Genomic DNA, 26,628 nt, shown 5'->3' on the forward strand with positions numbered 1-26,628 from the left:
AAGAGGGAAGAATGATGAGTGCCACTTTGCATGTGTGCCAGCGCCGATGAAGAGTAGAGTGGCACCACTTTGCATCTGCGTTAGCGTGACCATCATTCTCATCCCCTTCCTCCTCCACAAAAACTCATAGAAGTCTCTCAACTCTTCAAGGACATTCTAGAGATCCACCAACATCATCATCAAACTGATGCCGCTATCACAATCGTGACTACCACCATTGCCTCGATCATGATGTTCTGATCCACATCAGTAAGGTCGACCACCACGTCATTCTCATTGACCACCACCACAATAATCACTCGTGATCCCCAACGACATCGTCATCCACCACCATCACTAATTGAGACGTTGAATTATTTTTTTGCTTATCGTTTTCATATCATTTATGCATATACTGTTATATTGTTATATATTATATTTGGTAAAAAAAATTAAATATTTTATTTTTATAAAAAAAATTTAATATAAATTTTATATGTCTACTGAGATGTTAAGAATTAACTATAGAATTATAAAATGTGATATGTAATTAACCCTTTTGCATGATCTTTGTACATTAACCATATGGGCAAAAATTTATTTATATTAAAAAAAATGCTCTCCCAAATAAATTTTGTTGATAAACACTAAAAAAAAAGGCTTTTCTGGAAAACTGATTCAAAAAGTAACAAAGAATAATTTAATTAAAAGCAGATAATATTTAATTTTAGTATGCATCCCTTAATTAAGGGGTCATAATATAAATTTAGATTATTGATTAAAGTGAAGTAACGAATCCAAGTATGATTCAGTCAAAATAACTAGTAAAGATAAAACACAAAGATTCGAACGTAACAATTGGTTGATTTTTGCCGCAACAATTACGATCTTATAATTATTTCAGAGTGATCTGAGAAAACCTTCATACCTCTTTTCATAATTAGCATACATAAAATCCAGCTTAATAAAAGAAATTAGATATCTGTGAACTCCAACTCCCTAACTCGCTCCAACTTCTGTAGAATTAAATAGCAGAAATTGCCGAATCTTGTGGAGGTAAGTTGACTACCTATAAAATGGTTTGTCTCCTGGGAAAAGCACGGTCATGTCAAATAATCAAACAGTCATGTTCCAGCCATGAGTATGTTGTGTACAATTGCAACAAGTTCAACATCTAACTTCACACAACTTACGTCTTTATAGCTTAAACGTTCACCTTATTTATATCCAGAAAAGTGGGGAGCATATAAAGGCTGGTAATCCCCTTGATACTACTTAAATATGTACATCACCAAAAAATAAGCTTGAATCTATCATTCTGGATTCCTGTTATCCAACCATTGACAATACCTTTTTCTGTGTTCCCATAACCTCAGAAGAAGAAAGGGAAACCTGTGGCTTTTTGCGGGTTGTTACAGTCTGAGTGAGTCCATCCAATTGTCCGTTGCACATTATCATACACAATCAGCTTCCCCCGTAAGGAAATGTCTGCCAACATGGAATTAGATGAACATTAACTTATGCGAACTAATATTTCAATTGGCAATTAAAATAAGCTTTGTTTTCATGGCAATCAACACAACGGTGATTATTACTATAAATTGCATATAGCAATAGGATCTTAATTAACATACTTGGAGAATATAGGAAATTAAGCCAAAACCATATTAGAGAGTCCAGGAAGTTGGCTAAAAAAACTTATTGTGATGGCACTAAGCATGATGACCCTTCCCAAGAAGAACATGGTGGGCGATCACAAGGCTGTTGGACAATTTGAGTTGAAGACTAATTGAAGATCATTTATGGTATTGTTACATTTGCTTTGTTGGGAACATACCCATGACGTACTTGGCAAAAGAAAGCAGTTGCACACACTCGCTCAGCAAAAAAAACCCTAATTTAGGAATTTAAACTGGCACAAGTTAAAAAGAAGAAAAAAAGGGCTGTATAGCTTGATGGTATTTGAGCAAGTCTGTTGGATCACTAAGCTAATACCTAAGCAAGGCTGATAAAAGTATTAGCATAGGCTGTTGGGGAGATGCTTATCTTCTAATGTGGTGTTGGAAATCCCATTGGCTTAAATGCCAAACTGGTAGATTGGTGGCATCCTCACTTCGTGGCCTATCGTATATCTCTGGATAGAAAGCCAAGTCATTCTGCACTGTCGACAATGTTCTATTAGCTAACTCAATCATTATAGCATTATAGGGTTATTTTGGCATTTCTTTGGACCAATATTTAAAATCTTGATCCAGTGTTAATACCAATTGGCATTCTAACCAGAATGATGCTAGTATGAATTAACATACTAACACTTACTTTTCAGACAAGAGAGAGAGAGAGAGAGAGAGAGAGAGAGAGGAGAAGAACAAGAAGAGGTGGAGAATGCGACGTGGAGAAGGTAGAAGAGTTGAAGAATACTGGTTCAAGAATGAGGTGATTATAGTGATATGATGGGACAAAGGAGATGAGGGCAATGACATTAAGAGGAGGCAAAGGGAAGAGAGTGCACATGATGAAAAGAGAAAAAAAGCAATGTTGATAATTGTCGAAAGTGAAAAAAACTAATATTGTAGCAAGTGGTACATTTGGTTCCAACAGGTAAAACCAATCGATACACCTAGTAAGGTAACCACACCAAGCGGAAAGCACGGCATGAACAGATATCGGGCAAAACCCCTTGGTTTGCATATCGGTCCAGCATCAAATCGATAAATGTTGACCAGTATCGATGAGTATAAACAAAATTTGCAACCATGGTTAGGGCTAACTTTTTTCTCTATTATATGATATTTACGCTTTCAGAAATAATCCTTTCATGGAGACATTTGGGCCAAATAATTATAACATTTCTAAAAAGCAATTTTCCTTTGCCTTCTCTTTGAGCTCTTACTGCAATCTATATGAGACTATCTATTATCTCTATTATGTGGAACTTATAATTTCCTTATCCAAAACGATCTCTTAACAGAAGTATTTATTATAATTGTAAATTTACTCTATTGTATTTGCTTTGAAAGCAATTGATTACTATGGGAAGGAAGTTGGACTTTCTTGCCAATATTCCTTCAAGCCATGGGCACTTAAATACTTTTGTTAAAAGACTATTTTGGATAAGGAAATTATAACATTTTTGTAAAGCTTGTCTATTGTATTTGCTTTGAAAGTAATTGACTTGCTACATGTAACACCCTGATTAGTCTCATATCAATTGTGAGTAAAACCAAGATTGACTAATAAAGGTCTGATGGATATATTAATATCAATTTCAGCTTAAGTATTTTGAGCCAATGGTTCAGACTCAACCAAGTTGATAGGCCAGTTATCCCTTTAGATCGAGCTTGAGTAAGACGTCAAGCCTTTAAGTGGGAAAGATTGTAACATCCCTGACTAGTCGGAGATATTACTATAAACTTCAACTTAAATATTTTGAGTAAATGGTTCAAGCAAAAAGATAATTTGAACTATTTGTTGGCTCCATTATATAGGACTAACTCTTATACAAGTACTCATTTTTAGAAGCCATTTTGGGCAAAAAGATCGAGACATTTTTGCTAAATCATTGCTTTTAATAGGCAAACACCTAACTGTTCTCACGGAACTTATTTTCTAAATCCACTTGGCTTACACATGATAGCTTAATTGTAATTTTTATTTCTCTACTGAATTAGTATAAGATTTTCTCTCCTGTTTCAGATGGTGTCTCAAAAGGAAATGGCTCTTGAAGATTGCTTTAAGCATTTTGCTCATCAGCCTGAAAACAAAACGTGCATAAAGGTACCTCATGAGGATTAAAGTTTGTTCTCAAGTTTGAAAAAGGAATATGCACAGAGGTTTACTCCATTGTTGAAGGTCATATATGGTCATGAGAGTAATTGGACCACTATAAATAATTCGAATATATTCTGCTCTTATTTCTTTTACTTGCTTAATGTCAATACTTCAATCTTATCACAGTTACTAACTTGTCGAAGTAGCACATGGCATCAGATAGAATTGGCTTGGTTTTGTGAATATTCAAAATGGTTTCAATTGGACTTTTGGATTCTAGTTTCTATTTAATTAACCTATATGATCCCTGAATTAGGTTGTCTCATATCTAAATGTCAAACTTTCTTTCCCTAAATGTTTGAATGTCAAATCAAATATCAGTCTATGAGGCACAAAAGAAATGACATAATCACATAATACATACCTCCTAATATTATAGTTGACCCATCATGTACTTCAGTTCCATTAAGAATGCCCAAGCACACGTTGCCTTTGTTCTGCACATATTAATGATGCACAGATATGAATTGTGTTACGTTATCAAAGTGGTGACACAAAGGGCTGAAGAGTCATACACTGATCATTAAATATCCTTCAGGTGGAATAGTGAACGATCTAGACATGATCCACCATCTCTTTTCAAATTGCAAAGTTAATGGCTGAAAGAAGTGCTTCACGTCTTTAAAAGACCTGCAACTCTTCAAGTTTTATCAATCTGTGTTTTGATTTTTAAGAAAAGATAATAAAGAGAATTGCTATAACATGACCACACTAAACCAATTTCAGTGCAAATGTTACAACTGTTTTATAATGAATGCAATGTCAGCGATTTTTCTCCAAACTGAAATTCTAGGTAATATTCTAAAGCTTGTTAAGTTGGTGGAATAAAAGAACAGTGAGAACCTTTCTCTTTTATGATGAGTATTCCTTTTCTGAAGATAAAGCATTTTATTATTTAAACTATTCCCTTGGGTAGATTTCAAAAATAAATTTGGCAAGAACATGAAAAATATAGATATCACAGAAATGTGTCTACAGTTGCAAGTTAGTGCATAAAATTGATTGCATAACAGTTAATAATACATTACCTGACAGGAAAGTTGGCCCTCCAACAGATTGGCATTGTCAGATCTGAGGAATCTTGGACAAAAATATTGGATATTGTCTTCAACTGTGAGTTCGTAGAAAATAATTAATCAATTAATAAATACTAATCTTTACTCCAGAATCACTATTATCTATGCTTACAGAAGTGATGAGCTTCCTATATGCTTCAACAGGAAAGTAAGTGTAGGAGCTGCCAGTATCAAATATTACGGGGATAGCATATCCCCTCTTTCCCCCGATGACTTGTTTGCCTCCATAATTTATTTTCAAAACCTTTGCACGATAGAAGTTTCTGGGATATAAAAGAAATGATGTTAAGGTCTTATTGAATTATCAAAGAATTCAAAACTACTATTAAGAAGTTAGAATAGCTAATTAAAAGACATTTTCAAACAAGAAGTTGGAAATAACTTGAATGAGAACAAAACTATTAACAAAAAGTATTCAATCACTTCTAAGGTACAACCTATGAGCAAAATAGCCAAACTGAAATCAGCTAGCAATATTCTTTATCAAACAATTGACCAATACGATTAACTGCTACTGTAATATGATGAAAACAATGAGTCTATCTGGCATTTGTTTGCGTAGCTTTGTGTGTTGATAGTTTTAGTCCTTTGTCAATACCATATATAATAAAGATGTTTGGAGTAGGAATGCATGAACATGAAATTATCAAGACAATTTTGCATTTTGTTGCTGTAAGGTAATTTCATCTTTCATATAACAAACACACTAATGAGTTTTCGAAACATTTCAGCAAATGAAACGTTGAAAAAACAAACACATTCATATATGGACATTCCTAAATATCTTATATGTTTGTATCAATGTGAAAAGCAAGTAAATTAACAGTAGAGGAGTTGTCACCTGCAATAAGACAAAAGAAGTATCAAAAAGGGTTTTCTATTACTTTAGTTTTGCACCAAGGGTCAGCTTTAAGCCCTTAATTTTTGGCTTCAATAATCGATTAACTTAGTAGATATATTGTAAATAGATTTCTATAGTATATATTTGCTATTTGTGCTAAGGATATTTTTCGTTGGTGAATGTTTAGTTGAGATTAATTCTGAACTTGGCTATGCAGATAAAACATTAAAAGTAAAGGGATATAAATAAAGATGAGGATAAAAAATGTGAAATGTAACTTTAGTAATATCATAGAAGAAATAAAGAATAGTTAAAATAGATAGGCATGAAGATTACAAAATTATAAATGTTTAAATCATGATTCACTTTACCGGCCCATACCAGCATACCGACCAGCTATCGGTACGATACATATCGAGTTGTATCAAGCCGTACCGAGCATACCGACACGTGATACATAGAGGCATACCAATGTACTACTTATATCGGTCCCCTATCGGACTGGTATATGCCGCTCATACCGGACGGTATGCTACGGTACGACGAACCTTGGTTTAAACAGACGATCTATTATTCAATGTGAAAAATAGATGAATGAAACTATTGAATATAGAACTAAAATAAGATTGTTTAAGGGGAAAGGATGATAGAATGCTGAATGATCATCATGTGACCCTTAAATTAAGAAGAATTTTTACAAGATAGTTGTAAGGTCATGGGTACGGTTTTACCTCTAAGATACTTAAGTAGTGACCATATATAATACAATAAAGCAATAAGTCATAGTATAGGGTTGTTAAATGGTACTTTTTTCATCATTGAACTCTATGTAAGGTAATAGCTTTAGCTAAATAAAAAAATCAAAATATTTCTAATTATTTCCAATAAATTTCTTTTAAGTTTTCCTCTACCTCTCTAACACCACTAGTTCTAATCGATTCAGCTTGTCTAACCACAGTAGCTTTAGGTCTTTTAAACATTTTCATTTTATTTTAATCAATTTTCTCTCATCTTAACCTTTACTGTGATTATATCTAAGTGTTCATAAATGAAAACATTTCTTATTCTATCTTTTTCAGTAGCCACGTACATTCATATCAATGTTCTCATCTTAGCTACACTAAGATTATTTTGTATGTTGATTTTGACCATCCAACACTTCAATCAATAAGCATACATACTGATGGTGTTAAACATATGCGAATATATAGAACATCTGCTTTTGTTGAACCTCCATAAGTTGAAGGGACTTACTTTTTGGATGTACACTCATGGGTGCCAATAAAAGCATGGAGGTTAGCTACAATAGACTTGTATTAAACCATACAATAGAGACAAACTTCTATGTGTTATTCCAAATATACCCCTAAAAATATTTGTATACAATTATATCCCTCAAAGGTCAACATCTGCATATATTATCCCAAAAATGTAGTATATCTAATAAAAACCTTGTGAACTAATAAGAAGTTAGCATATGCTTATTATTATTATTTTTACCTTCATGTTATAAAATTACCATTTAATGTGTTAATGTGCTTTAAAAGGTTGGAAGCCTTGAACGTCTAAACTAATTAAGTCAATCAAGGGCATTTTTTGTCTTAAAATTCTTTTGATTAAATGAACTGAACATTAGGTATCGAGTTGTTTGTTGCTGAGATATGTTCAAACGGTAAATGCAAAAGTATAAATCAAAATATCAAATTTTGGGGGGCAAATACCAATATTTAGAAAGGTGCACATATATAAGGTCAATTTCTCTTAAAAAGTAACAAAAAATTATGTAGACATATAAAATGGACAAACATATATAAAGAAAAAAAAAAAAAAAACAACGGCGGCAAAAGAAAGCTATGGCATTTTGATAAATATATAAAAAGTCATGTGCCTGAGAAGAAAGTGAAGCTTTAAATAGAAAGGCTTGATCTTCATTATTATGTTCTCTAGATGGATTTATCAAGATGCTATGCAGTGATGTTGCTTACGTAAGGTCATTTTGCCTGGGTATCAAAGTCATGCCCCATCGAGGAACATAATCATCACCTAAAAACAAGTATCCACCACCATCAGCATCACGTTTTATGCAATGACCGATGACATTGCTTATGATTCCTTGACTTTCCAATTGAGAAGCCAGACTTATCCTGGAACTGCTGAGACCAAGGATCCCATCTGTTTTCGCAGGAGAGACTAAAAGTTGGCCTTGTTGATCATAAGCACACCTGTACAGTATTTTGAAGACAAGTAAATCAAACCATCAATTGATGTGTAAAAGATTTCTGAAACGTCAATATACAATAACTCATACCCAAAAACAAAATTCAACTTTGCCCTGTCACCATTTGCAGCAATAAGGTGCATTTCATCTGTTGCAAGGACACCCATGGAAGAACTATGATCAGCATATTCAATCTCATAGTCACACTGATGGCAAGAATCACAATAATGGTTGTTCTGATTTTTTTGCACTTCCAAGCACAAAGAATCCTTGGGCAAAACAAGATTTCCTTTTCTGGGCTTGTATAGGGGATGAGGTCCCTATAAAGATGTGTTTGTCAGTGTAATGAAGGTGATAGTTTTTCAGAATATACCAGAAAATTAAATTGTTAGAAAGCTTTAAACTTTCATATCAAAATATATATGCATGTAGTCGAGATTTCATGGTCCTAACTTCATTCAAATAGGTGAAGCATTTACATGAAGACAGTAATGGTTGGTCCATACTCTTAAGTATAACTTTGAAAGTTTGAATAACTTAAAAAAAAAGTGGATAATAAACTTAGATGTACCTTGGCACAACTAGCGCATGGAGCATCACACTGAATCCATGTCAAGTCACTCCCAGTATCCACATCAAGATAATAAGGTCTTGGTGAACTCCCAACAAGAAGAGTTGTGTAATACTGTCTGCAAAAACAATAAAAGATACATCAAAATGATAACAAGTCTAAGGATTATAACTGGAGTGACAAATACGAACAATGGTTAAAATATCACAATCTTATAAGATCTACATAAATCACTGACTACACGCTATTTTTTATGTCCCAAATTAGATCTAATAATGCATAAAGTAACTTTCAAAAAATCTCTGTTGGGATATCCTAATGGTTAAGTTGCAGTTTGCACAGTTGAGATAAGGAGTTCAAATCATGTAAGCGTCAAATACGTTTGCCATGTAATGTTTGAATGAAAAGAATTAATTAAAAAACTTTCCAAAAAGAATTACATGGGCCAGAAACAAGGAATCAAGATTGAGTTTTCGACAAAGACTTTTGAGTTAAGAAAGGCCCAAACTTAAGATAAATGATTCCAAACCATAAGTGAAAAATATCGAGGATGTCCAGATTCCTTATAGCATAGAAAAAAGAATTATGCATGAAATCTTGGTGGAAAATGCTAACTAAAACACCATAGATTACTGTGTAAATTATTGATGTGACTCTACCAAAGTTTTAAGCCTCATGGAAGACAAGATAAGAGATCAAAGTATAGGAATAAAATCCATCAGTCTGATCAATAAGCATGGTAAATTGTCTCTTCCCATGTAATATAAGGTTTGTAAATAATGGTGGTTTCACAGTAAGTTGAGAACCATTCAGATGCATATTGAAGCTTTGTAAATAATGGTTATTCAATGGAATATGCTGTTGAGTCACCAACAGTTTGTTGGCTTAAAGACCAAATAAAATGTCTTGAAGCAGAGGAAAGGTTAAGTCCATTAAGCTGGATCTTGACAATCATAAGTTTGACCAAGTTTACAACATTAACGGATAACATTCCAGGTTTGTTGGTAATCATTTTTTTATGACTAGAGTTCCATTTTCTAAACAAAAACAAATAAATGAGAGTGTAGATTGTATGACATATATGTTCAGTTAGACAAAATATATGAAGTTACAGAAGACTCATTCCAAGTCATAGGAGCACAACAGTCCAAAGATATTAGATGAACATGTATATTATTTAAAAAATATCTGATTTGAGAATCTTCTGTCCCTCTGTCTAAAAAGACACATATCACTACTAGTTTATGAAAGACTAGATGTTTGCCTTTGCTGATTAGATGGTTGGTTAAAGAAATGGCATATCCAAATATTACTTTGAAATCATGTAAACCTAATCATTTTAAGTGATAAATTCATGAAAGTATTAAATTCATAAAAGAAGAAAATAACCATCTTCAAAGCTTAAAAGACAAGAAAATTAAGATAATAACAGTAGCATCTAAGTTCATAATGCAGAAGACTTTCATCAAATGACATGTTCTGAGTGGACACAGATTGAAGCAGCAGCTGATTCGGACAAGGTGTATCTGATATGTATAAGCATCATGTAATGTCAATCTGATTTCAACTGATTTCTTGCCCATATAGTTTGAAATCAATAAGAAATGACTAGAATAAATTAAAATCAACTATAGTTGATCAATATTGACCAATTTTAACTAATTTCAGAGCCTAATATGGAAAAAGAGAAAAAGAGGAGGAAAAGGAGAACAAGATGCAAGTCAAGATAGAAGAAAGTCAAAAGAATCTGAAGATAATTGTAAAATAGAGAAGGAGACACTTTTTTTTTCCTTTTTACTTTAAACAATCATGTTTGCCATCTACCATTATTGTTGCAATTTTTACCATACATCGTCATGTAAGATAAAGAGAATGGCTACAAAAATTGAAAAGGGAAAGGTAGAAAATAATTACAATTTACTTAAGTAAACAAAGATATTATCACGAAATAGAAAAGTCATAGGATATAGAATTAAATCCTAAAAAATGTTTGTACTTGTTTTTAGATTAGCCGACACTTTGATGGTTATTAGAGAAGAAACCGTCACAAGGGGGCTTATTTTTCATCTTTAAAGGATGAGGTTGATAAGTTCTGAATTGGATTGACTAATAATATTATTACATATTTTCTAACGACAATTAGTTGTATTACTTGTTAATATTTTTTTTATAAAAATTTCGTTGTTCTTTTTAGTTTTTATATATCAATGCCATATGTTGTTATGTAAAAGATCAATATTCTATAAAATATGGAGATAAAAATATAATTTATCATAATGTTTTTGTTTTATCAAACTTTATTTCATATTTTATAAAGTTTTGATATATTATATTAATTTTCATAAGTTACAGTTTTTTAAAAATAAAGTTATGATCTTGCCAGTGTGATCCAACCAATCTAATCAATTATCCTCGGACGATACTAGTTCCAATATCAATCATGTGAACTCTAAATCAGTTAGGACGTGAAGCTGACCTTATGTTCATTTCTTCGTTCATTACTCCAATTAGATGGTACAGAAATATTACTACTTTAAGAAAAGAAAGAAATGAGCAACTTGACGATGCTATCAGTTATATTCTTGTATACAAGCATAGATAAACTTCTCCTACAGTTGAATGGGTATATCATTCTGAATGGCAAAAGACCGCTTTTATACTTATGAACACATCTACCAGAACAAATATTCTAATCCTTGCAGATAGGCTTTAGTTGGAATGTTTTGACAATTGCATCACTATTAATGCACAGCAAAAGAATTTACTCGCAAGTGTTGAATTAAAGACACAATTAGTCTATTCAACAAATAATTAATACAATCCTTGACTAACAATTAGATGACCTTAAATGTATATTAGATAAACTCCAAAGCAACATTGTTGCCACATACAAGTTTAATCACTTGCGTACAGAATTTGTTTTCAGTCAGAAAGACTGAAGATCGAAGCAAAATTTTCCTATTCCTACATTAATGCATTTCAGATCGATTCACAAAGCGTTTATAAGCCAAAAGCAAGCATACCCGTCTGGGAAAAGATTGCCGCCGATAGGAAGCACAGTGGAAGAATTTGCTGACGCATACGTCTCCAGCTTGCCACTCTGCTTCCTCTTCCGCGAAATAGAGCCCAATTTCACACCCCCCACCTCGCGAAGGGCCCGGCCGCCAGATTTGGGGTAGAGTGGGAACAAAAAGGAACGTTCCTCCTCCTGCCGGCGGCCATCCTCCTCCCTCGAGGGTTCGTCGAGCAGCTGCATGGGAGCCTCGGAAAAGAGGCAGATCCAGAGGGAGAAGAGGAGAAGCGAGGCGCCGAGGACGGTGGCGGCGGCGCTCCTGGGAGAGAGAAGAGAACGGCGTGCCGCCCGCGCGAGGGGGGATCGAGCGGCGGGGGGGACATGTGGTGGTGGAGGTGGGGCGTCGTCGGAGAGGGTGAAGGCCGTGATGGTCTTGCCCTTGAAGGGGTTGTCGGGAGGCGGAAGGGAGATGATGACGACGCCATGGAGCTGCGGCGGAGGAGGCCGCTCTGTCTCCCTCTCCATCTCTTCTTCCTCCAAAAAGGGGGTGGTTTAGGATTTGAGGTCGAGGAGGAGCTGATAGAGGAAGAGGAGGAACAAGAGAAGAAGGTGGGACGCAGTGTTGATCGGGTCTTCCTTCTTGACTTTTCCGAGGGGAAGAGAGGACAGTCGTTTTGTGAACAGTGGTATGAAAGGAGATGGCGGGCTTATTAGTATTCTGTTACTGGGCTGTTCTTTTTTATATACGGTAAGTTGATAGGCTTATGGCCGGTTTTCTTTCCGTTGGTTTTATAATTTTTATCCTTTCAAAGTTTGGAAATAACATTTAGGATATTTTTTTATTAGAAAAAAAAATTAATATTAGTTTTTTCTATCCGATAATGGCATCCTCTTATATTTTTTTAAAGTTATGATTATATGTTTTTTTTCTCATACGTGGAAAGGATCTATTTGATAATTCGAAATAAATTGATTCGATTTAAATTTTATCAAATGGATCATTTAAGTTACACTACTATCGATAGTGTATCGGTATTTTCTTATTTAGTATATCGAGAGTATATATATATATATATATATTTTCGATAGTCATAATAATATTTCTTTTGATTTTATTTTCCTACGATGAAGTCGCCTCTGGTTTTCTAACTTGTCATCGAGTTTTCATTAGGTTTTCTTCGTCTTGTCTTCTTGACTTTCTATCATCGACAACGAAGCTAAGTCTAATCAATCCACCTCCGTATTTATTTGACGGTAAAATTTTGATTTCCTAATTTCTCTTTCTAACAAAGTATTTAGAATATAAATTTCATATCCAAAATCGTATTTCTAAGTTATGCACCATTTTAGTAAAGTATTTAAGAAGGCATCTACGTTACATACATACATGCCGGTCTATGTAAATATGTTTTCTCGCATCAAGCACTTGTTTGAACTCTATGCAAGTATGGTCGTCTCTTTTGGTTTAGGTTTAGGTTATGTACATGGATCTTTTTCGCCATTAAACAATATAGAAATATTTTATTAAGGGCATAAAATATCTTTTTATTATTTTGTACTGGTTGATAGTAGGATTTAGCTGATTGATGATGGCTTAGAAATATTTATATAAGTCATTTTAAATAAATATTCAACAAGTTAACAATTGAATATATTCAAACCCAATATAATATATTTGAATATACAAAATAATCTAATAGAATACATTAATTATCATATGTATCTTTAATTATTATAAGCATAATGTCATTATGGCCTATGAATATCAATATGTCCAGTACAAAGTTTATCATCATGTCATTTTTATTCATAAGCATTAACTAATCATGGATAAAAATTGATTTATAAACATTATGACTGGACTATCAAATCACATAATACAGAAATATAAATTACTCATGATTTTAACTCATGATATATAAAATAAAACTGTAATCTCATAATCTAATTCATTATCATATTATAGTTATCAATTTCATAAAAAAAAAATCAGTGAATCATGAGTTTTGTGATCAGAACAATCTAAACAAAGTCAAATCCAACCATTAGGACTTAAATTGTTACCAAAATCAACATAAAGCAGTGGAATAACAATTATAATCGAAAATAAGATAAACAAACTCAATAGTGAAAAATTGGTTCATGTAAACATCTAAATTGATGCACAAATAAAATATTACAACTTATCAAAAAGATGTAAAACTTAAACAACAACGCCATTGTTCTTTTTTCATTTAATCGGCTGGCCAGAGAAATAGGGATCACTGTAATGGGTTTAATATTGTGATAAAGTTGAGAATTCAAGACTAGTATTCTCTTGATCAAGTGGAAGTTGACTTTTTTTAATGGTGTCTCCTTGCAGACCCCTCTTTATCATTGTCCAATTCAAATGTCAAGACCACTTATCTTGACTTCTTTTAACCTTATTTTCCTCTATCAACTACGAGGAAATAAAAATTACACTTGGAAACTTGAACAAAATCAACCACATGAGATCCAAGGGAAAATTAACTGCTACAAGCTACGATTATTATACATAACTAGAGAATTTTTTAAGAAATAGAGATCGAAAACTACAAACACCTCAGACATTTACACGATTTTTAGCTGAACAAAAGGACCTTTACAAATTTAGTAAAGCTGTCAAACAATATACTCAGGGAGAAAAAAGAAGAAAAAAAAGACATCCGGGCATGGCCATCATTCATTAGACAAAATCACTTCAGCAGCTGCACCCATCGCCTCAACTCCCCCCCTTTTGAGCAGTGCGAGTGCAAGCTCATCCTCCTTCCACTGTTTTAGCCCTCGACTGAGCTTCTTCAAGATGTGCAAGTCCACCTCAAGCACCCAATACGGTGCACATTGCACCACCAAGCCCAAGAACCCTGAGACATATGCACGCCATAGCACCCAATTGCATCCAAGTGAGATCTTCCCGTCCAAGACGCTTGACAAGAAGTCCATGTGGGATGCAATGACCCTTGGCCGTCTCTTGGAAACAGATACTGAATCGATGCCCCAGGCAAACATTCCGCTGAGGACAGCAAAGTAAGCCAGAGCATATCCGCTCAAAGTATATACCATCCCCCCATTCCCTCCTTCGAGATCTAACTCATGGACTGAGAGAAACCAAGAAGGAAGAATCTCCTGTATTAAACACTGGACAATGCCTGATCCCCCTGATAACCACACAAATGTTGCTCCAAGAGCAGCTGCCACCTTCACTTGTGTCATGGCGGCAGCAAGTGAGACCTGCCCATATTTCATTCCGTACTTTGTTTTCTTCATCTTATCGGACCTCTCCTTGCTGACGACACTTTCTGTTATTTCTTTGACTGCATCCATTAATAGGGAAAGAATATTTTCTGTCAGTGAAAAAATGTCCTTAATGCATCTGTACACTCGGAGGTATAGAATTCCTGGAGCAACAGGGGAGAGGCCTCCAGAAAAATGAGAACCAAATCCATGTCCAAGAAGTCCACCCACACCTCCATTGCTGGATATTTGAGTGCACAGACCAAGTGTGGCAGTGAAACAACTTCTGAGAAGCTGAACAACTGCATCATTGTTGTGGTGGAAGACAGTGCGTGATGCAGAAAACACAAGAAAATCAGTCCATCTCTTCACCTTTTGGGCCCACAAGGCTGCAACAATTGGCATGCTTGGCCAAGGACAACTTGCTGCAAGATTCTCCAAAGCTGGACCAGCAAGATTAAGGAATCGTTCTGAGGCTTTGTCAAGTTTATATGTAATCGTAAGGCTCACAAAGGCTGCCAAGGGTAATGGAAGTGTAGCAAGAGAGCTTCCTCCTGCATTGATAGTTGGCATTAACCATCAAAATAGACTTTCCTTCCACACTTAGCAAGTTCATGTACCCTTCTAGCATGATCCAAAAGAGATAACTAGTGGAAGGAAAAGTTAAATTGAATACAGCATAGAGATGAGCACCTGCAGCTAGGCTTGGAACATCAACACCAGTTGCGGCAACAATCCTTTTGATATTTTCTTCGACAGTTGACAAATTTGCAGCAGGGCTTGGCCAATCAGTTCCATTCATAAAAGCCGGCTTCCAAACTCCTCGTGTTACTTCAGCAGAAAAGTAGCTTACAATTGTAGCCAGAGATGCAGGAAGAAAATCAGCAAGATCTTTGAGGCCTAAACATATCAGGTCAAATTTGTTAAATGCATGTTAAACCATTATTAGATGCCTATAACAATTTATCAAGCATATATTACAGATCCAACAATGATTTATGTTACAAAATCATTCATAGCATATAAAGTTTTAGAATAGTTTGTTTTCATAGTTAAGCTTTTGAATTTTTAAGACATCATACTTAACTGGAAAAGCTTCTCAATTAATTATAGTCAAGAAGGAAAACCAAAAAGCATGGCTGCATGAATTCTTATGTACTTCTCACAAAGATTTCCATGGTTTATACCAGGCCAAATTTACCGATCCAAGCTCGAACTGAGACGTGGGCCACCATTTCGGGTGGTCTGTTCTGGTCCATTAAAAATATAAATTGTTTAAAGGGAAGTCGCAATTAGGGCTTGGGACTTCTCCCCCTCAGTCATTGTACATACCGAAGACTCATTTTTAATGGACCAGATCAGACCGCACGAAATGGGGATGGTCGGGGACTCGGTTCAGGCTTGAATCAAGAAATTTTGCCCGATACAAGCAAAACCAAGCAAAATTGCCATCAGTGCAATATAGACTTACTATTATGTTATTTATGAATTCAAGTTACATATAGGATTTGTAGTTGTACCACATGGGCACTACATGTAACAAGCAATGATGTGACATTAGTATCCACAAATAAGTGGGGCCCATAAGAGACTAGCTTTCCACATCATCACCTTATGAATCTCCATACATTATCAAAATTTCTTATTCACTTCCTTTTTGTTACTTGTGAATATTTTCAATATTATTGATGACTATAGTAGCCCTCTCGACCAACCTCATGCATGAGACTTCCATCGATATAAGGTCTGGGAAGGATCAACATATGCAACCTTACCCCTATAAGCAATCTTGCTTCTCCTTTAGTAATGCAACATTTAAATACAAAGGTGGTTTTGTCATAATCTTTTTTTTTCATGTCATTGCTAACAAAATCATATTATGTAAAACAATGAATAACCCAAGTTAGTGATACAAATTGGATCATGATTTGACAAAGTGACACTAGGCTATATCATCAATATATACTGTAAGAAACACTATATTGTAACACCATCCACTTGAATGTAGCTACACTGAACCATTGTATTAAAAAAGAAATATTTTACTAAAGCGCATTTCCTCCAATCTACAGTTAAACTAAGTTTGTAAAATGAATCTGTATGGCTCATTATAATTTTTAAGCAAGTAGTTAAAAAGATGGTGATGCATTAAAGTTATTTTATATGAAATGAAACATTGTGATTTCTGGTCATGTAATCTGAACACAAGTAAACATAAGAAATGCATGAAAGTTATTTCCAAAATCACTCTTGTAGCATAAGAGTAAATATTTTTAGTCCATTTTAGGATGATGGTTTAGTATTGAGGAAACTTATACGGTTATACCCAAAGTAAAACTAACAAACCTGTTGCTAATTCTCGTGGATATAACCTTCCATGAGAACAAGCAGTAAGAGCAGCATCAACTACAAATGGAACTGCTTCCATAATGTCCCAGGCGGGTAGCTTGGGTCTGAATGAGTTGTCATCACTTGCTGGACCTGAAGAACTGCTTAAACTGCTATTTCCAGATGTTCCAGGACACACTGGTTGACTACCACCTTTAGGGAACTTCCTGAACATCATGTTGAGAAGAGCATCCACATTTTGATGCACTGGAGTTCCATGAACCAGTCCAGAAAGTGTCGATGCTAAACAAGCTTGATGCTGTCGGTACCAGGTTTTTAACTTTGGAAACGAATCTACAAAAATGGGATGCACAGATGATGAGCTTGTACTGGTTGGCAGTCGCCCATGGTTACTTCTATTCTTGGTTAATTTTGCATCAGATAAAACTCTAGAATTACGAATCAAGAGAAGGAATTCAGGAGTTAATTGTGATCCAACTGGTGCACCATCTCCCAAAATGCAATATTCAAGTGGCGGATGGTTAAATTTCCACAATCTTAATAGAAGAATAAATGCATTAGAGAACACTGTATGGACAGATATCTCTTCCCCTGTTGTGTTGGTCCATGAGATACTAGGAAAGCAAGATCCAAACACTTCACAGATTGCCATCAGTGCTCCTGCAAGTTCCGGTACCTGGATATAGGTATGCACAAAAAATAATTCTCATTGAAAAGAATAGCAAATTGGTTCGCCTAGTGGTAGGATGTCATAGAAAGATTTTCATAACCAGCCTCAAAATCTAAACCCACCAGGCCATGGAATGAGAAAATTTGAACACAGTCCACGGGTGATATTCCAGTAAGAACAACATTAAGCATAGGACCATGACTAATCAAATGGCTTTCTCCTTCAGCATAATCAACAGGAATAGGAGGTGAAAGCAGTTTCACAACAAAGCGAACGGTATGCTCCTACAAAATAACAAACATCACGTTATATTCTAATGTATACTTAGAATTTAGAGCAGAATAATTATGAGATTTGTTTTCCTTTTTTTCTTAAGGCAAACAATATGAAAGGGAAGATGTTTGTAGTTCAAATTAAATGGAAAAAGTTATACAAATTCTATTTAAGAACATATAATAGCATGTAACAGTAGCAAAAATAAGAAAATTTTCAAAAATCAGCATATAAGCTGCTGACTAACCTGAATATTCCACCCACGAAACAGAGAGGCTCCACATAGAATAGTGGCAGCAGATATTTTGTCATCATCTGATCCATTGATTGCAATTTCAAATATCTTCTCAAGCTCTGCTAAGCTTCCATCACATAAATTAATGTTTCAGTGGGCTGCTATTCTAAATCAACCATCCCATACACATGGCCTTATGAAAGAATTTCAGTGAAATTTCATTTTTAATTGATAGTTGAATGATTAAATAAAAAGGTTAAAACAAAGAAAATCTAACTAACACCTTCTGTCACACATTTTGAGTGTAATATAATAGAATGAAGTAATGAACACCTCATAAGAACTACATTTTTGTGGTGGCAATAAATATCTAGCATGCTTGCTAAATGGCATGTAAGCATGAGAAATTATGATTGACCATTAAGTTAGGAAGTTGTATTGTGTAGATTAGGAAAAATAACTTAACCTTGGTTTTTTCAAAAATTACTTAAAGAAGTATCACGATGAATAATTTAACTGTCCAATTATGCATTCATCAGTTTCTATTTACAATAGTACAAATAGGATTAAATGCGATTGAGTCAAAATTCCCAGAACCTTGAAGCAGGAGTTGCCACCAAAGCATTTACCATTGATGAAGTTAGAGGTGCACCCTTCATCAATGCAGACCAATTAGGCACTTGATTAGGCATTGAATGAGGTATCTGGTTGATACGTGCAGTAATGTAGCCTGGCCAAAAGTAGGCTGATGTGTCCAATAAATTTCGTGAAATACAAGCCTCAATAATCAAATGTCGCATATTTCCAGCTGAAACAAATTTAAACAGTAAAGATTAAGCAGATAACTATCGATGCCATTTACAATAATAATAAGCAAACATTAGAAGAAATTATATAAACTTTTAAAAATGAAGAACTTAGTCACTTACCACAATTTACTGTCTTGTCACTCATGGCTACATTCTCCAGATACCCACTACCACCTGTAAGGCCTGAAACAAACATCATAGCTTTTGCAGCAGCCTGATTGGCTACAGAGGTAACAGACAATGGAGGAACCAGCAAGCTTTCATAATCACCGAGTATCTGTAAGCTGGACACCAGATCTTTGCGGCACTTTCCACCTGCAGTTTTTTCTTTCCATTGATTGCTCAGTTCAGCCTCATCAATAATAGTTGCTTCTTCTTCCTCAATAATGTTAGCAATGGAAAGTATCGTTACCGACAGTAACATGCATAACCGTGTGTCAAGGCGAGGTACAGGACCCTCATGAGGATCCCTTTCCTGATTGTAAGAAATAAATCTCTTCAGTAACCTTTATTTGGATGTCAACCATGTAAAAGCATTTGCATAAAGAGATAGAGATCCTTACCCTTTGTACAACACGAAGAGAGGCCATCCAAATGGCTAAAAAAGCATCATGCCAGGTGCTACCATTAAGTGCTCGAAGAGCCTTGATTAATCCTGCAATAAAATATTTACACAGTAAATATATAGAAAAACAAATCAACTCAAATTAGCCCATAGAAAAAGGTTCTGAATTTTTTTTTTATTGTATGCAAATTCTTTTACCACTAAGAACTTCGATTGCATCAGTAGCAGCAACTGATGCATCAAGACAGTCCTCAAGATACAGATCTACTGGAATCCAGAGGGCCCCACTAGTAGATCCATGACAACAGCCACCAGCAGATGGTAAAGATCCATGAGCAATGAGAGTGCAGATTTCTTGGTGATGACTAGGTTTCCATTCTCTGCCAAATTTCCAAATATCCTGAACAAACTGCTGCAACTTATCAACAGATATTGTTGAATTATGCAACGCTGAGGAGCTTGTCGCGAGCAAGTGTAAGCGTTGAGCAAAAGAACCCCAATGAGATGGCCTAAAAATTAAAATATAAAATGTCATTGTAAGTTAACAAAGTCTTGTGAAACATAGCTTTCTATATTGTCAATATATTGACCTAGATAATAATTATTGTAAACAAATATTTTACAACCAGACAATTGAAAGTTTTAAAAGATTAAACAAAAATACCTTATGGTTCAACCATATTAAGAACAAATGAAGTCTGAGTTTGTATCCAACAAAGCATCCATATAAAACATACAAGTAGCAAAATGATTTCTGTTTAATCAATACCTGATTAGTATGTGCAGATTCAGACATTAGGACATCACTATGTTAATCTAAAGTAGGTGCTGGCAGGAAATCTATGCTTAAGGTATATGAACTTTGGCAACCACCATATATTATGAAGAAAATTGTTCTAGTAAATAATGTTTAGAGCCAGACATGAGAAAAGCTTATATTTTAAATTTATATATTGTTAATAGTTAAAGAAAGGTGCAGTAATCAGTATTAAATTTAAACACTAATGTTATAACCAAAGCCATGACTGGTAGATGCACTGAAATAAAGTAGTGGTTTACATTTCTTAGCACATTACTGCCCAATCATGATTAATTCAAATCCAAGATCAAGAACTTCAAACACATTTATATTTATCAATGAATAATTGTTAACAAAATGGAGAAAATCTATACAAAATCAAGTTCAGGATAAGGTTTTTGTCTTGCAAAGAATGAAGTGTGGAATTTCTTTCTGCAATCCTAAAGTTTCTTCCACAAAGCTCCAAAGACTAACACAGTAAGCTCACAAGGTTTATGTGGCCGGTGAATGACAGCATGAGAGTACTGAGTTGATAAAGCAAAAGACAGCAATTCAGTTCGGGATGATAAACAACTTAATAACCTAGATTTCCAAAAGCCACATATAGTACTAAGTCATTAACATTTTCCAATTGAAACATATTGCTAACTGTTGAGCTGATGACAGTTCATGGAATAACTAAAGGCTTAGAGATTATATTTGACTGATGGTAGAAACCTGTCCTAAACACAAAAAATCATATAGCATGTCTCAAATCTTTATGCAAGGATAAGCATGGCATGAAGCAAAAATAAGTTGCAGTTATGTTTGATAGATTAGATGATCATTTGCAGAATAGGAGATTTATCACTAAGCTGTAAGATGACACAATGATACGGTAATTTTTTAACTCAAATATTTTCTTCTATCTATAGAAATTTTAAAAGATCGAAAACATTACATTATATGATTAACAACATCGAACTCTTCTTTTTCTAAATGTAAGCTAAAATAAACTAATTTACTTGTAATGCCAAGGTACAGCATGACACTTTTATAATATAACGAAATTCATAGATTAAATAAAACATTTAATAGATAGAACAAGGACAGAGAGATCCAAAGTCATCAAAGCTCTAAATGGCTACAAGATCAACGGAACTGTCTTAACCAAATACAACTAAGTTGCTTAACTTTAAGAATGAAGATAACCAGAATGTCCTTGTTTGAAAGATAAGGTTAGAATTTACATTTGAGAATAGTTTCCAGAATTTTGTCAAAATAAGTTAGATTTCACATTTGTAAAGATGATTTTGTCAAATTAAGTGTAGAGAGACCATTGGTTATTGTTGCACAATATCCATGTTTCTTTTATCCTTCTTAAGGGTGAATGAAAGAATTTGATCAATTTTCGGAGTTGTCTTTCATTTACAAATATCTCACGTCATGCTTATCATTTACATATTCCCAGATGCAAACAATCCCCTTCCTCATTGGATAAACACATAAGAAGTTCGAGAATCCATCCAAAGCTGAGTTTTGCATGTCGAATAGTACATATAGCATGAACTCTGATGATCCTTTGCAGGCTAGATCCCTTCAGCCTCTCTGTATGCTTGTATGCTGGAGTAAGGCTATGTACACTAGCCTTTCTAAAATCACATAGTGGTGGAAGCCTCTTGCACTGGAACTCTGATTTTCATCTCCAAGCATAGCACCATACTCAGATGTATGAAATTCTTTTATCAAGACATAGACTACCATTATTTCCACTATCCTATTTTCTGATGTTCTGTTAAATTGTTCTACCTTTGTGGTCATTAAGAAAAATCTGAATGGAGCAAAACCATAACTATAAGAAACAAAAGTCTCTTACTGCAAGTATTATGAAATAATGTTTTATTTTTTTCAATTGTGGTGTGCAAATTATGTATATTTACAAAATCTTCACCAATGGATATCCAATGACTCGGGATCTTTATGCAATTAATCCTATGTTATCCTGTTTCTCCAAAACTGCCACTAATTGTACTCAGTCCTGGACCTCATGAACATTTATCAGTATCTTTCGTATCAAGAAATTATCTCATAAAATGGGAAAATAAACTTCATCCCCAAATTTCTGTAGTGAAATAGAAACTGATACAAACTTGCTTCTCTAAGGAAAAGGACAAAAAAAACTCTTCAACTCAGACAACATCATGAAACCAGGACTAGTGAACTATATTTGAAACATCTTAGAGTTCAAGGTAGACTATCATAGTATAGGTAAATCAACAATTTTGAGCCCACATAAATCTTTTTGATTTGCAGTCTTCTAAGAATATAATGCCAAATTGGTAATTCAACCAAAAGTGCATCAGTTTAGATGTCTCATTAATTAAAACAGTAGAAAACATCAAGTTATATAAAGAGAGCTGACACATCTTGCAAACATGCAGAATTGATTCAGAGATAGAAAATTCATACATGTTTTCACGTGCCAAGGAGAGAAGCTTGGAAATTACTTTATGGTTCAGGAAATGCCAAATGAGTTCAATCGCCATTATAGTATTTGCTTTCTGCAGTTTTTCATTATATTCAGTCTTTTTCTCATCAAATGCATCTTCTCCATCTATCTCCATGTCATGTGGCCTAGATATCCATTTGGCCTTCTTTTCTGGTGTCAATTCTTGCAACCCTTCATCATCTAAGGTTGCATCAAGTAACTGCCATAAAATGGAAAAAACATATTCAACTACCAAAACCCCTGGTTCAGATGCTTGGATACCAAATTTTTCAGAAAGATGAAGAACATCATTGATTGACGCCATTATCCTGCACACAAGACAGAAAAATCTAGGATTGTTATCACACTAATCTACGCAATAATTAGACCAACTAATAATCAAAGTAGCCATAACTAATTCCAAAATTTGTTTTGAGAACCACAGTAAAAAATGAAAATTTATGTTAGTTCCATCAGAAAAGGAAACAAAATAGTAAGAAATGCTTCCACGATTCAGGATGCCGCAGACTGAAAGCAAAGTCATTATTTACGGAGGATAAAGTTCAATAAGGATGCAATTGTTCAATTTAAGGTGGAAAAATGAAAACTTTGTCTAACTTCTTAAAGCTTGGTCCTTTTATCTGAGATGTGAAGATAAACGCATGTCTCTGGATAAGTTCCAAATACAGCCTATATGCCACCGGCTTTGAACATCGACTTGGAATAATCCTGCAAAAGAAACAAAAGTTCAAGTTAATGTGGCACAAGAAGCAGGGAACTAGGAAAAATTATAACCACCTCAAAGGAACACCACTATCATCTTAGATTCTACTATCCACTAAAAAGGAAAAGAAAAGGCAGAAGACACTGTAAAAGATCCTAAAAATGTTATTTTGTGCGCTAGTTACCACAAGCTGGTCATATTATTGTACAAAAGGGTGGAAAAATAATAATTCTAGAAGGCCGTGATCATTGATGGCAACTAGGTGGGTTTGGAATACCAGGGAAAACAGTGCCCAACACATTAACCTCTAGGGACCAATTTTAATAAGAACATATTTTGGAGCTTGGTTGCTATTTCACATAGAGGGGCCATTCCCACCAGTAGTCCTTGATTGCTGGCAATGAACTTGCGTCCATTATGGGCTAACATGTCATCCACAAACACAAACACAAAATGTCTCACAGACCATTTTGTTGATTGCTGGCAATGAACTTGCATCCATCATGTGCCAACATATCATCCAAATGGATTCCATGTGGCTCCTGGATGCATCAAGTTCAGTTTTTAGTGGACCCCTCATGTGTCAAATGTGTGTCATATAGGCACCATATTGATGCCAACACATGGAAGAGTTGGTACTTATATTATGTGCACTTGTGGCATTATTTTGGGCATGATGTAAATTCATTTGACTATCAATGTGACTATACACATCAGTCATCATCCCCAAAATTTCATAGGTGGAATAAAGAACCCATAAGGAATTGAATCCATTTGGCTAAGGGATGGCCGCTGACCCAACTGAATTTGAGAATTTAATCGACATTGCAAATATTGGCAATATCAGAAACCAGCTTAAACTTGCATTAAGTCTGAGTCACCACAATTAAGACATGCGAATATAAGAGGGATGAAAAAGTACTTTTATAATGTGTGAAAATGGCTGTTTATGCTAATTAGATGGGCTTAACACATTATGGAAAAGTAGTTCCAAGGTTAACTCTGGGGACCAATTTGATCCAAAGAATTAGTTTTAAAGCTAACATTGTCATTCCAAAAATAGTTTAGAGACAATTCCTACTATTAATTATAATTAAAATAATATCATCAACAAATAACACTGCATGAAAGTTCATCCCAAATATGATGAAGTACTCAGCCTAAGAAAACTTCAGTATAAAGACAAAAAAGGACTCAATTCTTTCCCAATAAACATGGATTTAATTCAGACTTTGGCATCAATGGCTTAGACTGTTTCAAAATTTAGCTTGATAATATTGGATTTTTCAATGGTTTACTTAGCATTTATACATAACATTTTGACAACTTGTAACCAGTTATGATTTTCAGTCCAAAGTTGAGGATTTTGGGTACGGCCTGGCAGCAAAGAACAACTTCAGCGAGAAAATACAGTGGCATCTTCTCTGAAATTTTTTCACGAGTTACATGATTGATGACTTACATTTTCCCAAAATTTACTGAAAATAACAACTTTAGGAAAAAGAAGTGGCATCTTCCCGAGCTTTCTTCACATGGCTAGCTTTTTGTCGAGGAATTCTGGTGATCTTGAAGTGCTTAACCCTAATGGGATAAAGACTGAATGTTTTTTCATACTTCTTTTCTCGTGAACTGTCTCTTCACGCCATCAAACCAAGCACAAAACATAGAATTCAGTTAACCACCTACTCTGTGAGTCTTACAGTGGCTTATTTAGTTTACATGTAAATTATTAGTTTATCATTATTTTTCCATACCACTAGCAACTGCAAAATATGTCCAGATTTGGTAAATATTCAAGTTCATGCTTGTTTTTGACAAAAAAGTAAACAAGTAATGACCTATCCGGAACAACCTATTCAGTTTCTCTGAGCTGGAGGCTGGCTGTGGGAAGGATTGGATAGTATGCACATATATAGAGTTAGGAGGGATCTGACACAATTCGAAGTGTGATAGCAAGCACACATAATTCTAGGGCTTGACAAAATCCGTATCAGGTCCAAGCAAATCTGGAATTATATAAGAATGAATTGCAGTCAAATGTTAAAGGTGAAAAAAATTCGAAAAGCAAAGTGAATCTCGACCTTCTGTCAACCCAAAACCCGGAAAAAAAATAATTAAAAAAGGATGATCTCCGAAAACCCTAGAGCGGAAAAATCCGCACAGATCCAGAACAAATGTGAGACTTCATTATTTTCTGAAAGAACGGGCGTAGGATCACAATAGACCTGACGGAGAGGAGGGCGAGGAGCAGCATGGGCGGAGCAATGTTGGCGGCAAGGGCCCTCTCGACGTACTTCCAGGCGAGGGGAACATTGTTTCCCCAGCACAGGTGGGAAACCAGCAGCTGGGCGAGCTCCGGCGATGGAAGGGGCACGACGTGCGCCGCCAGCGTTGAGGAGACGTGGACGGTCCAGACGGCCGGATCGCAGCCCGTCCCCTGGGCTGCCTTCGTGTACTCCGCCACCTCGTCCCACGGCGAGCCCATGAGACTCTCTGTCACCAGCGACATAACTTGGCACGCATACGTCCCGCAGCCGCCGAGTCGATCCGGTCGTCCGCCTTGGTGCGTTTACCGGCGAGGGACGATAAGAACGAGAACAGGACGGGGAAACGACCTCGGAGTAACCGGGCGTCAGCGTTTCCCCAAGGAAATATGGAAACCTGCAGTGACGGCGACGTGGTCGAGTAACTCGCAGGGCGACGACCAACCACCACCACTTCACCCAAAGTGTGATTTCCAGGTTTTTATTTTTATTTTTTGTTGTTTTGCAGTTTCTTAGTTGTGTTTGGTTTCGATCGTTGGGGTTGGTAAGGATTTCCATTATTTATTCCGCAGTTGCGGAAACAAAAAAAGCGTTTCTACTTCGCAAATGTGCGGGCCCCACTTTTCAGCTGCGGTGCCATGACTCCCACGTGTCGAAGCTCCGGCGGAAAATCCGCACATTAATCAAAT

At 35.2% G+C, this 26,628-nt stretch overlaps 2 protein-coding genes across 3 annotated transcripts; both read right to left on the reverse strand.

Annotated features, from left to right (window-relative positions):
- Nucleotides 1-1,068: 1,068 nt before the first annotated feature.
- On the reverse strand, nt 1,069-12,223 carry LOC135677078 (aspartyl protease APCB1-like). The gene is made up of 9 exons (XM_065188985.1): nt 11,540-12,223; nt 8,517-8,634; nt 8,036-8,265; nt 7,713-7,949; nt 4,999-5,149; nt 4,839-4,921; nt 4,326-4,440; nt 4,175-4,247; nt 1,069-1,467 (listed from the first exon to the last, which is right to left on the reverse strand). The coding sequence occupies exons 1-9, from the start codon at nt 12,052-12,054 to the stop codon at nt 1,352-1,354; spliced, it is 1,638 nt and encodes a 545-aa protein (XP_065045057.1). The 5' UTR covers nt 12,055-12,223; the 3' UTR covers nt 1,069-1,351.
- A 1,796-nt stretch (nt 12,224-14,019) lies between these two features.
- On the reverse strand, nt 14,020-26,384 carry LOC103989505 (mediator of RNA polymerase II transcription subunit 33A). 2 transcript variants are annotated; one of them, XM_018827977.2, is made up of 13 exons: nt 25,901-26,384; nt 23,570-23,680; nt 22,933-23,280; nt 19,884-20,194; nt 19,684-19,775; nt 19,391-19,595; nt 19,241-19,303; nt 18,909-19,119; nt 18,324-18,438; nt 17,926-18,087; nt 17,131-17,809; nt 15,478-15,684; nt 14,020-15,338 (listed from the first exon to the last, which is right to left on the reverse strand). In XM_018827977.2, exons 1-13 carry the CDS (start codon nt 26,182-26,184, stop codon nt 14,230-14,232), a joined length of 3,897 nt encoding a protein of 1,298 aa, XP_018683522.2. In that variant the 5' UTR covers nt 26,185-26,384; the 3' UTR covers nt 14,020-14,229. The 2 variants fall into 2 exon arrangements, with proteins under 2 accessions (XP_018683522.2, XP_009406649.2); XM_009408374.3 differs by having other exon boundaries at nt 19,241-19,595.
- Nucleotides 26,385-26,628: the final 244 nt, after the last annotated feature.

The sequence above is a fragment of the Musa acuminata genome, chromosome BXJ1-6 (genome assembly GCF_036884655.1).
Source record: "Musa acuminata AAA Group cultivar baxijiao chromosome BXJ1-6, Cavendish_Baxijiao_AAA, whole genome shotgun sequence".
In the NCBI taxonomy this organism is placed as follows: Eukaryota; Viridiplantae; Streptophyta; class Magnoliopsida; order Zingiberales; family Musaceae; genus Musa; species Musa acuminata.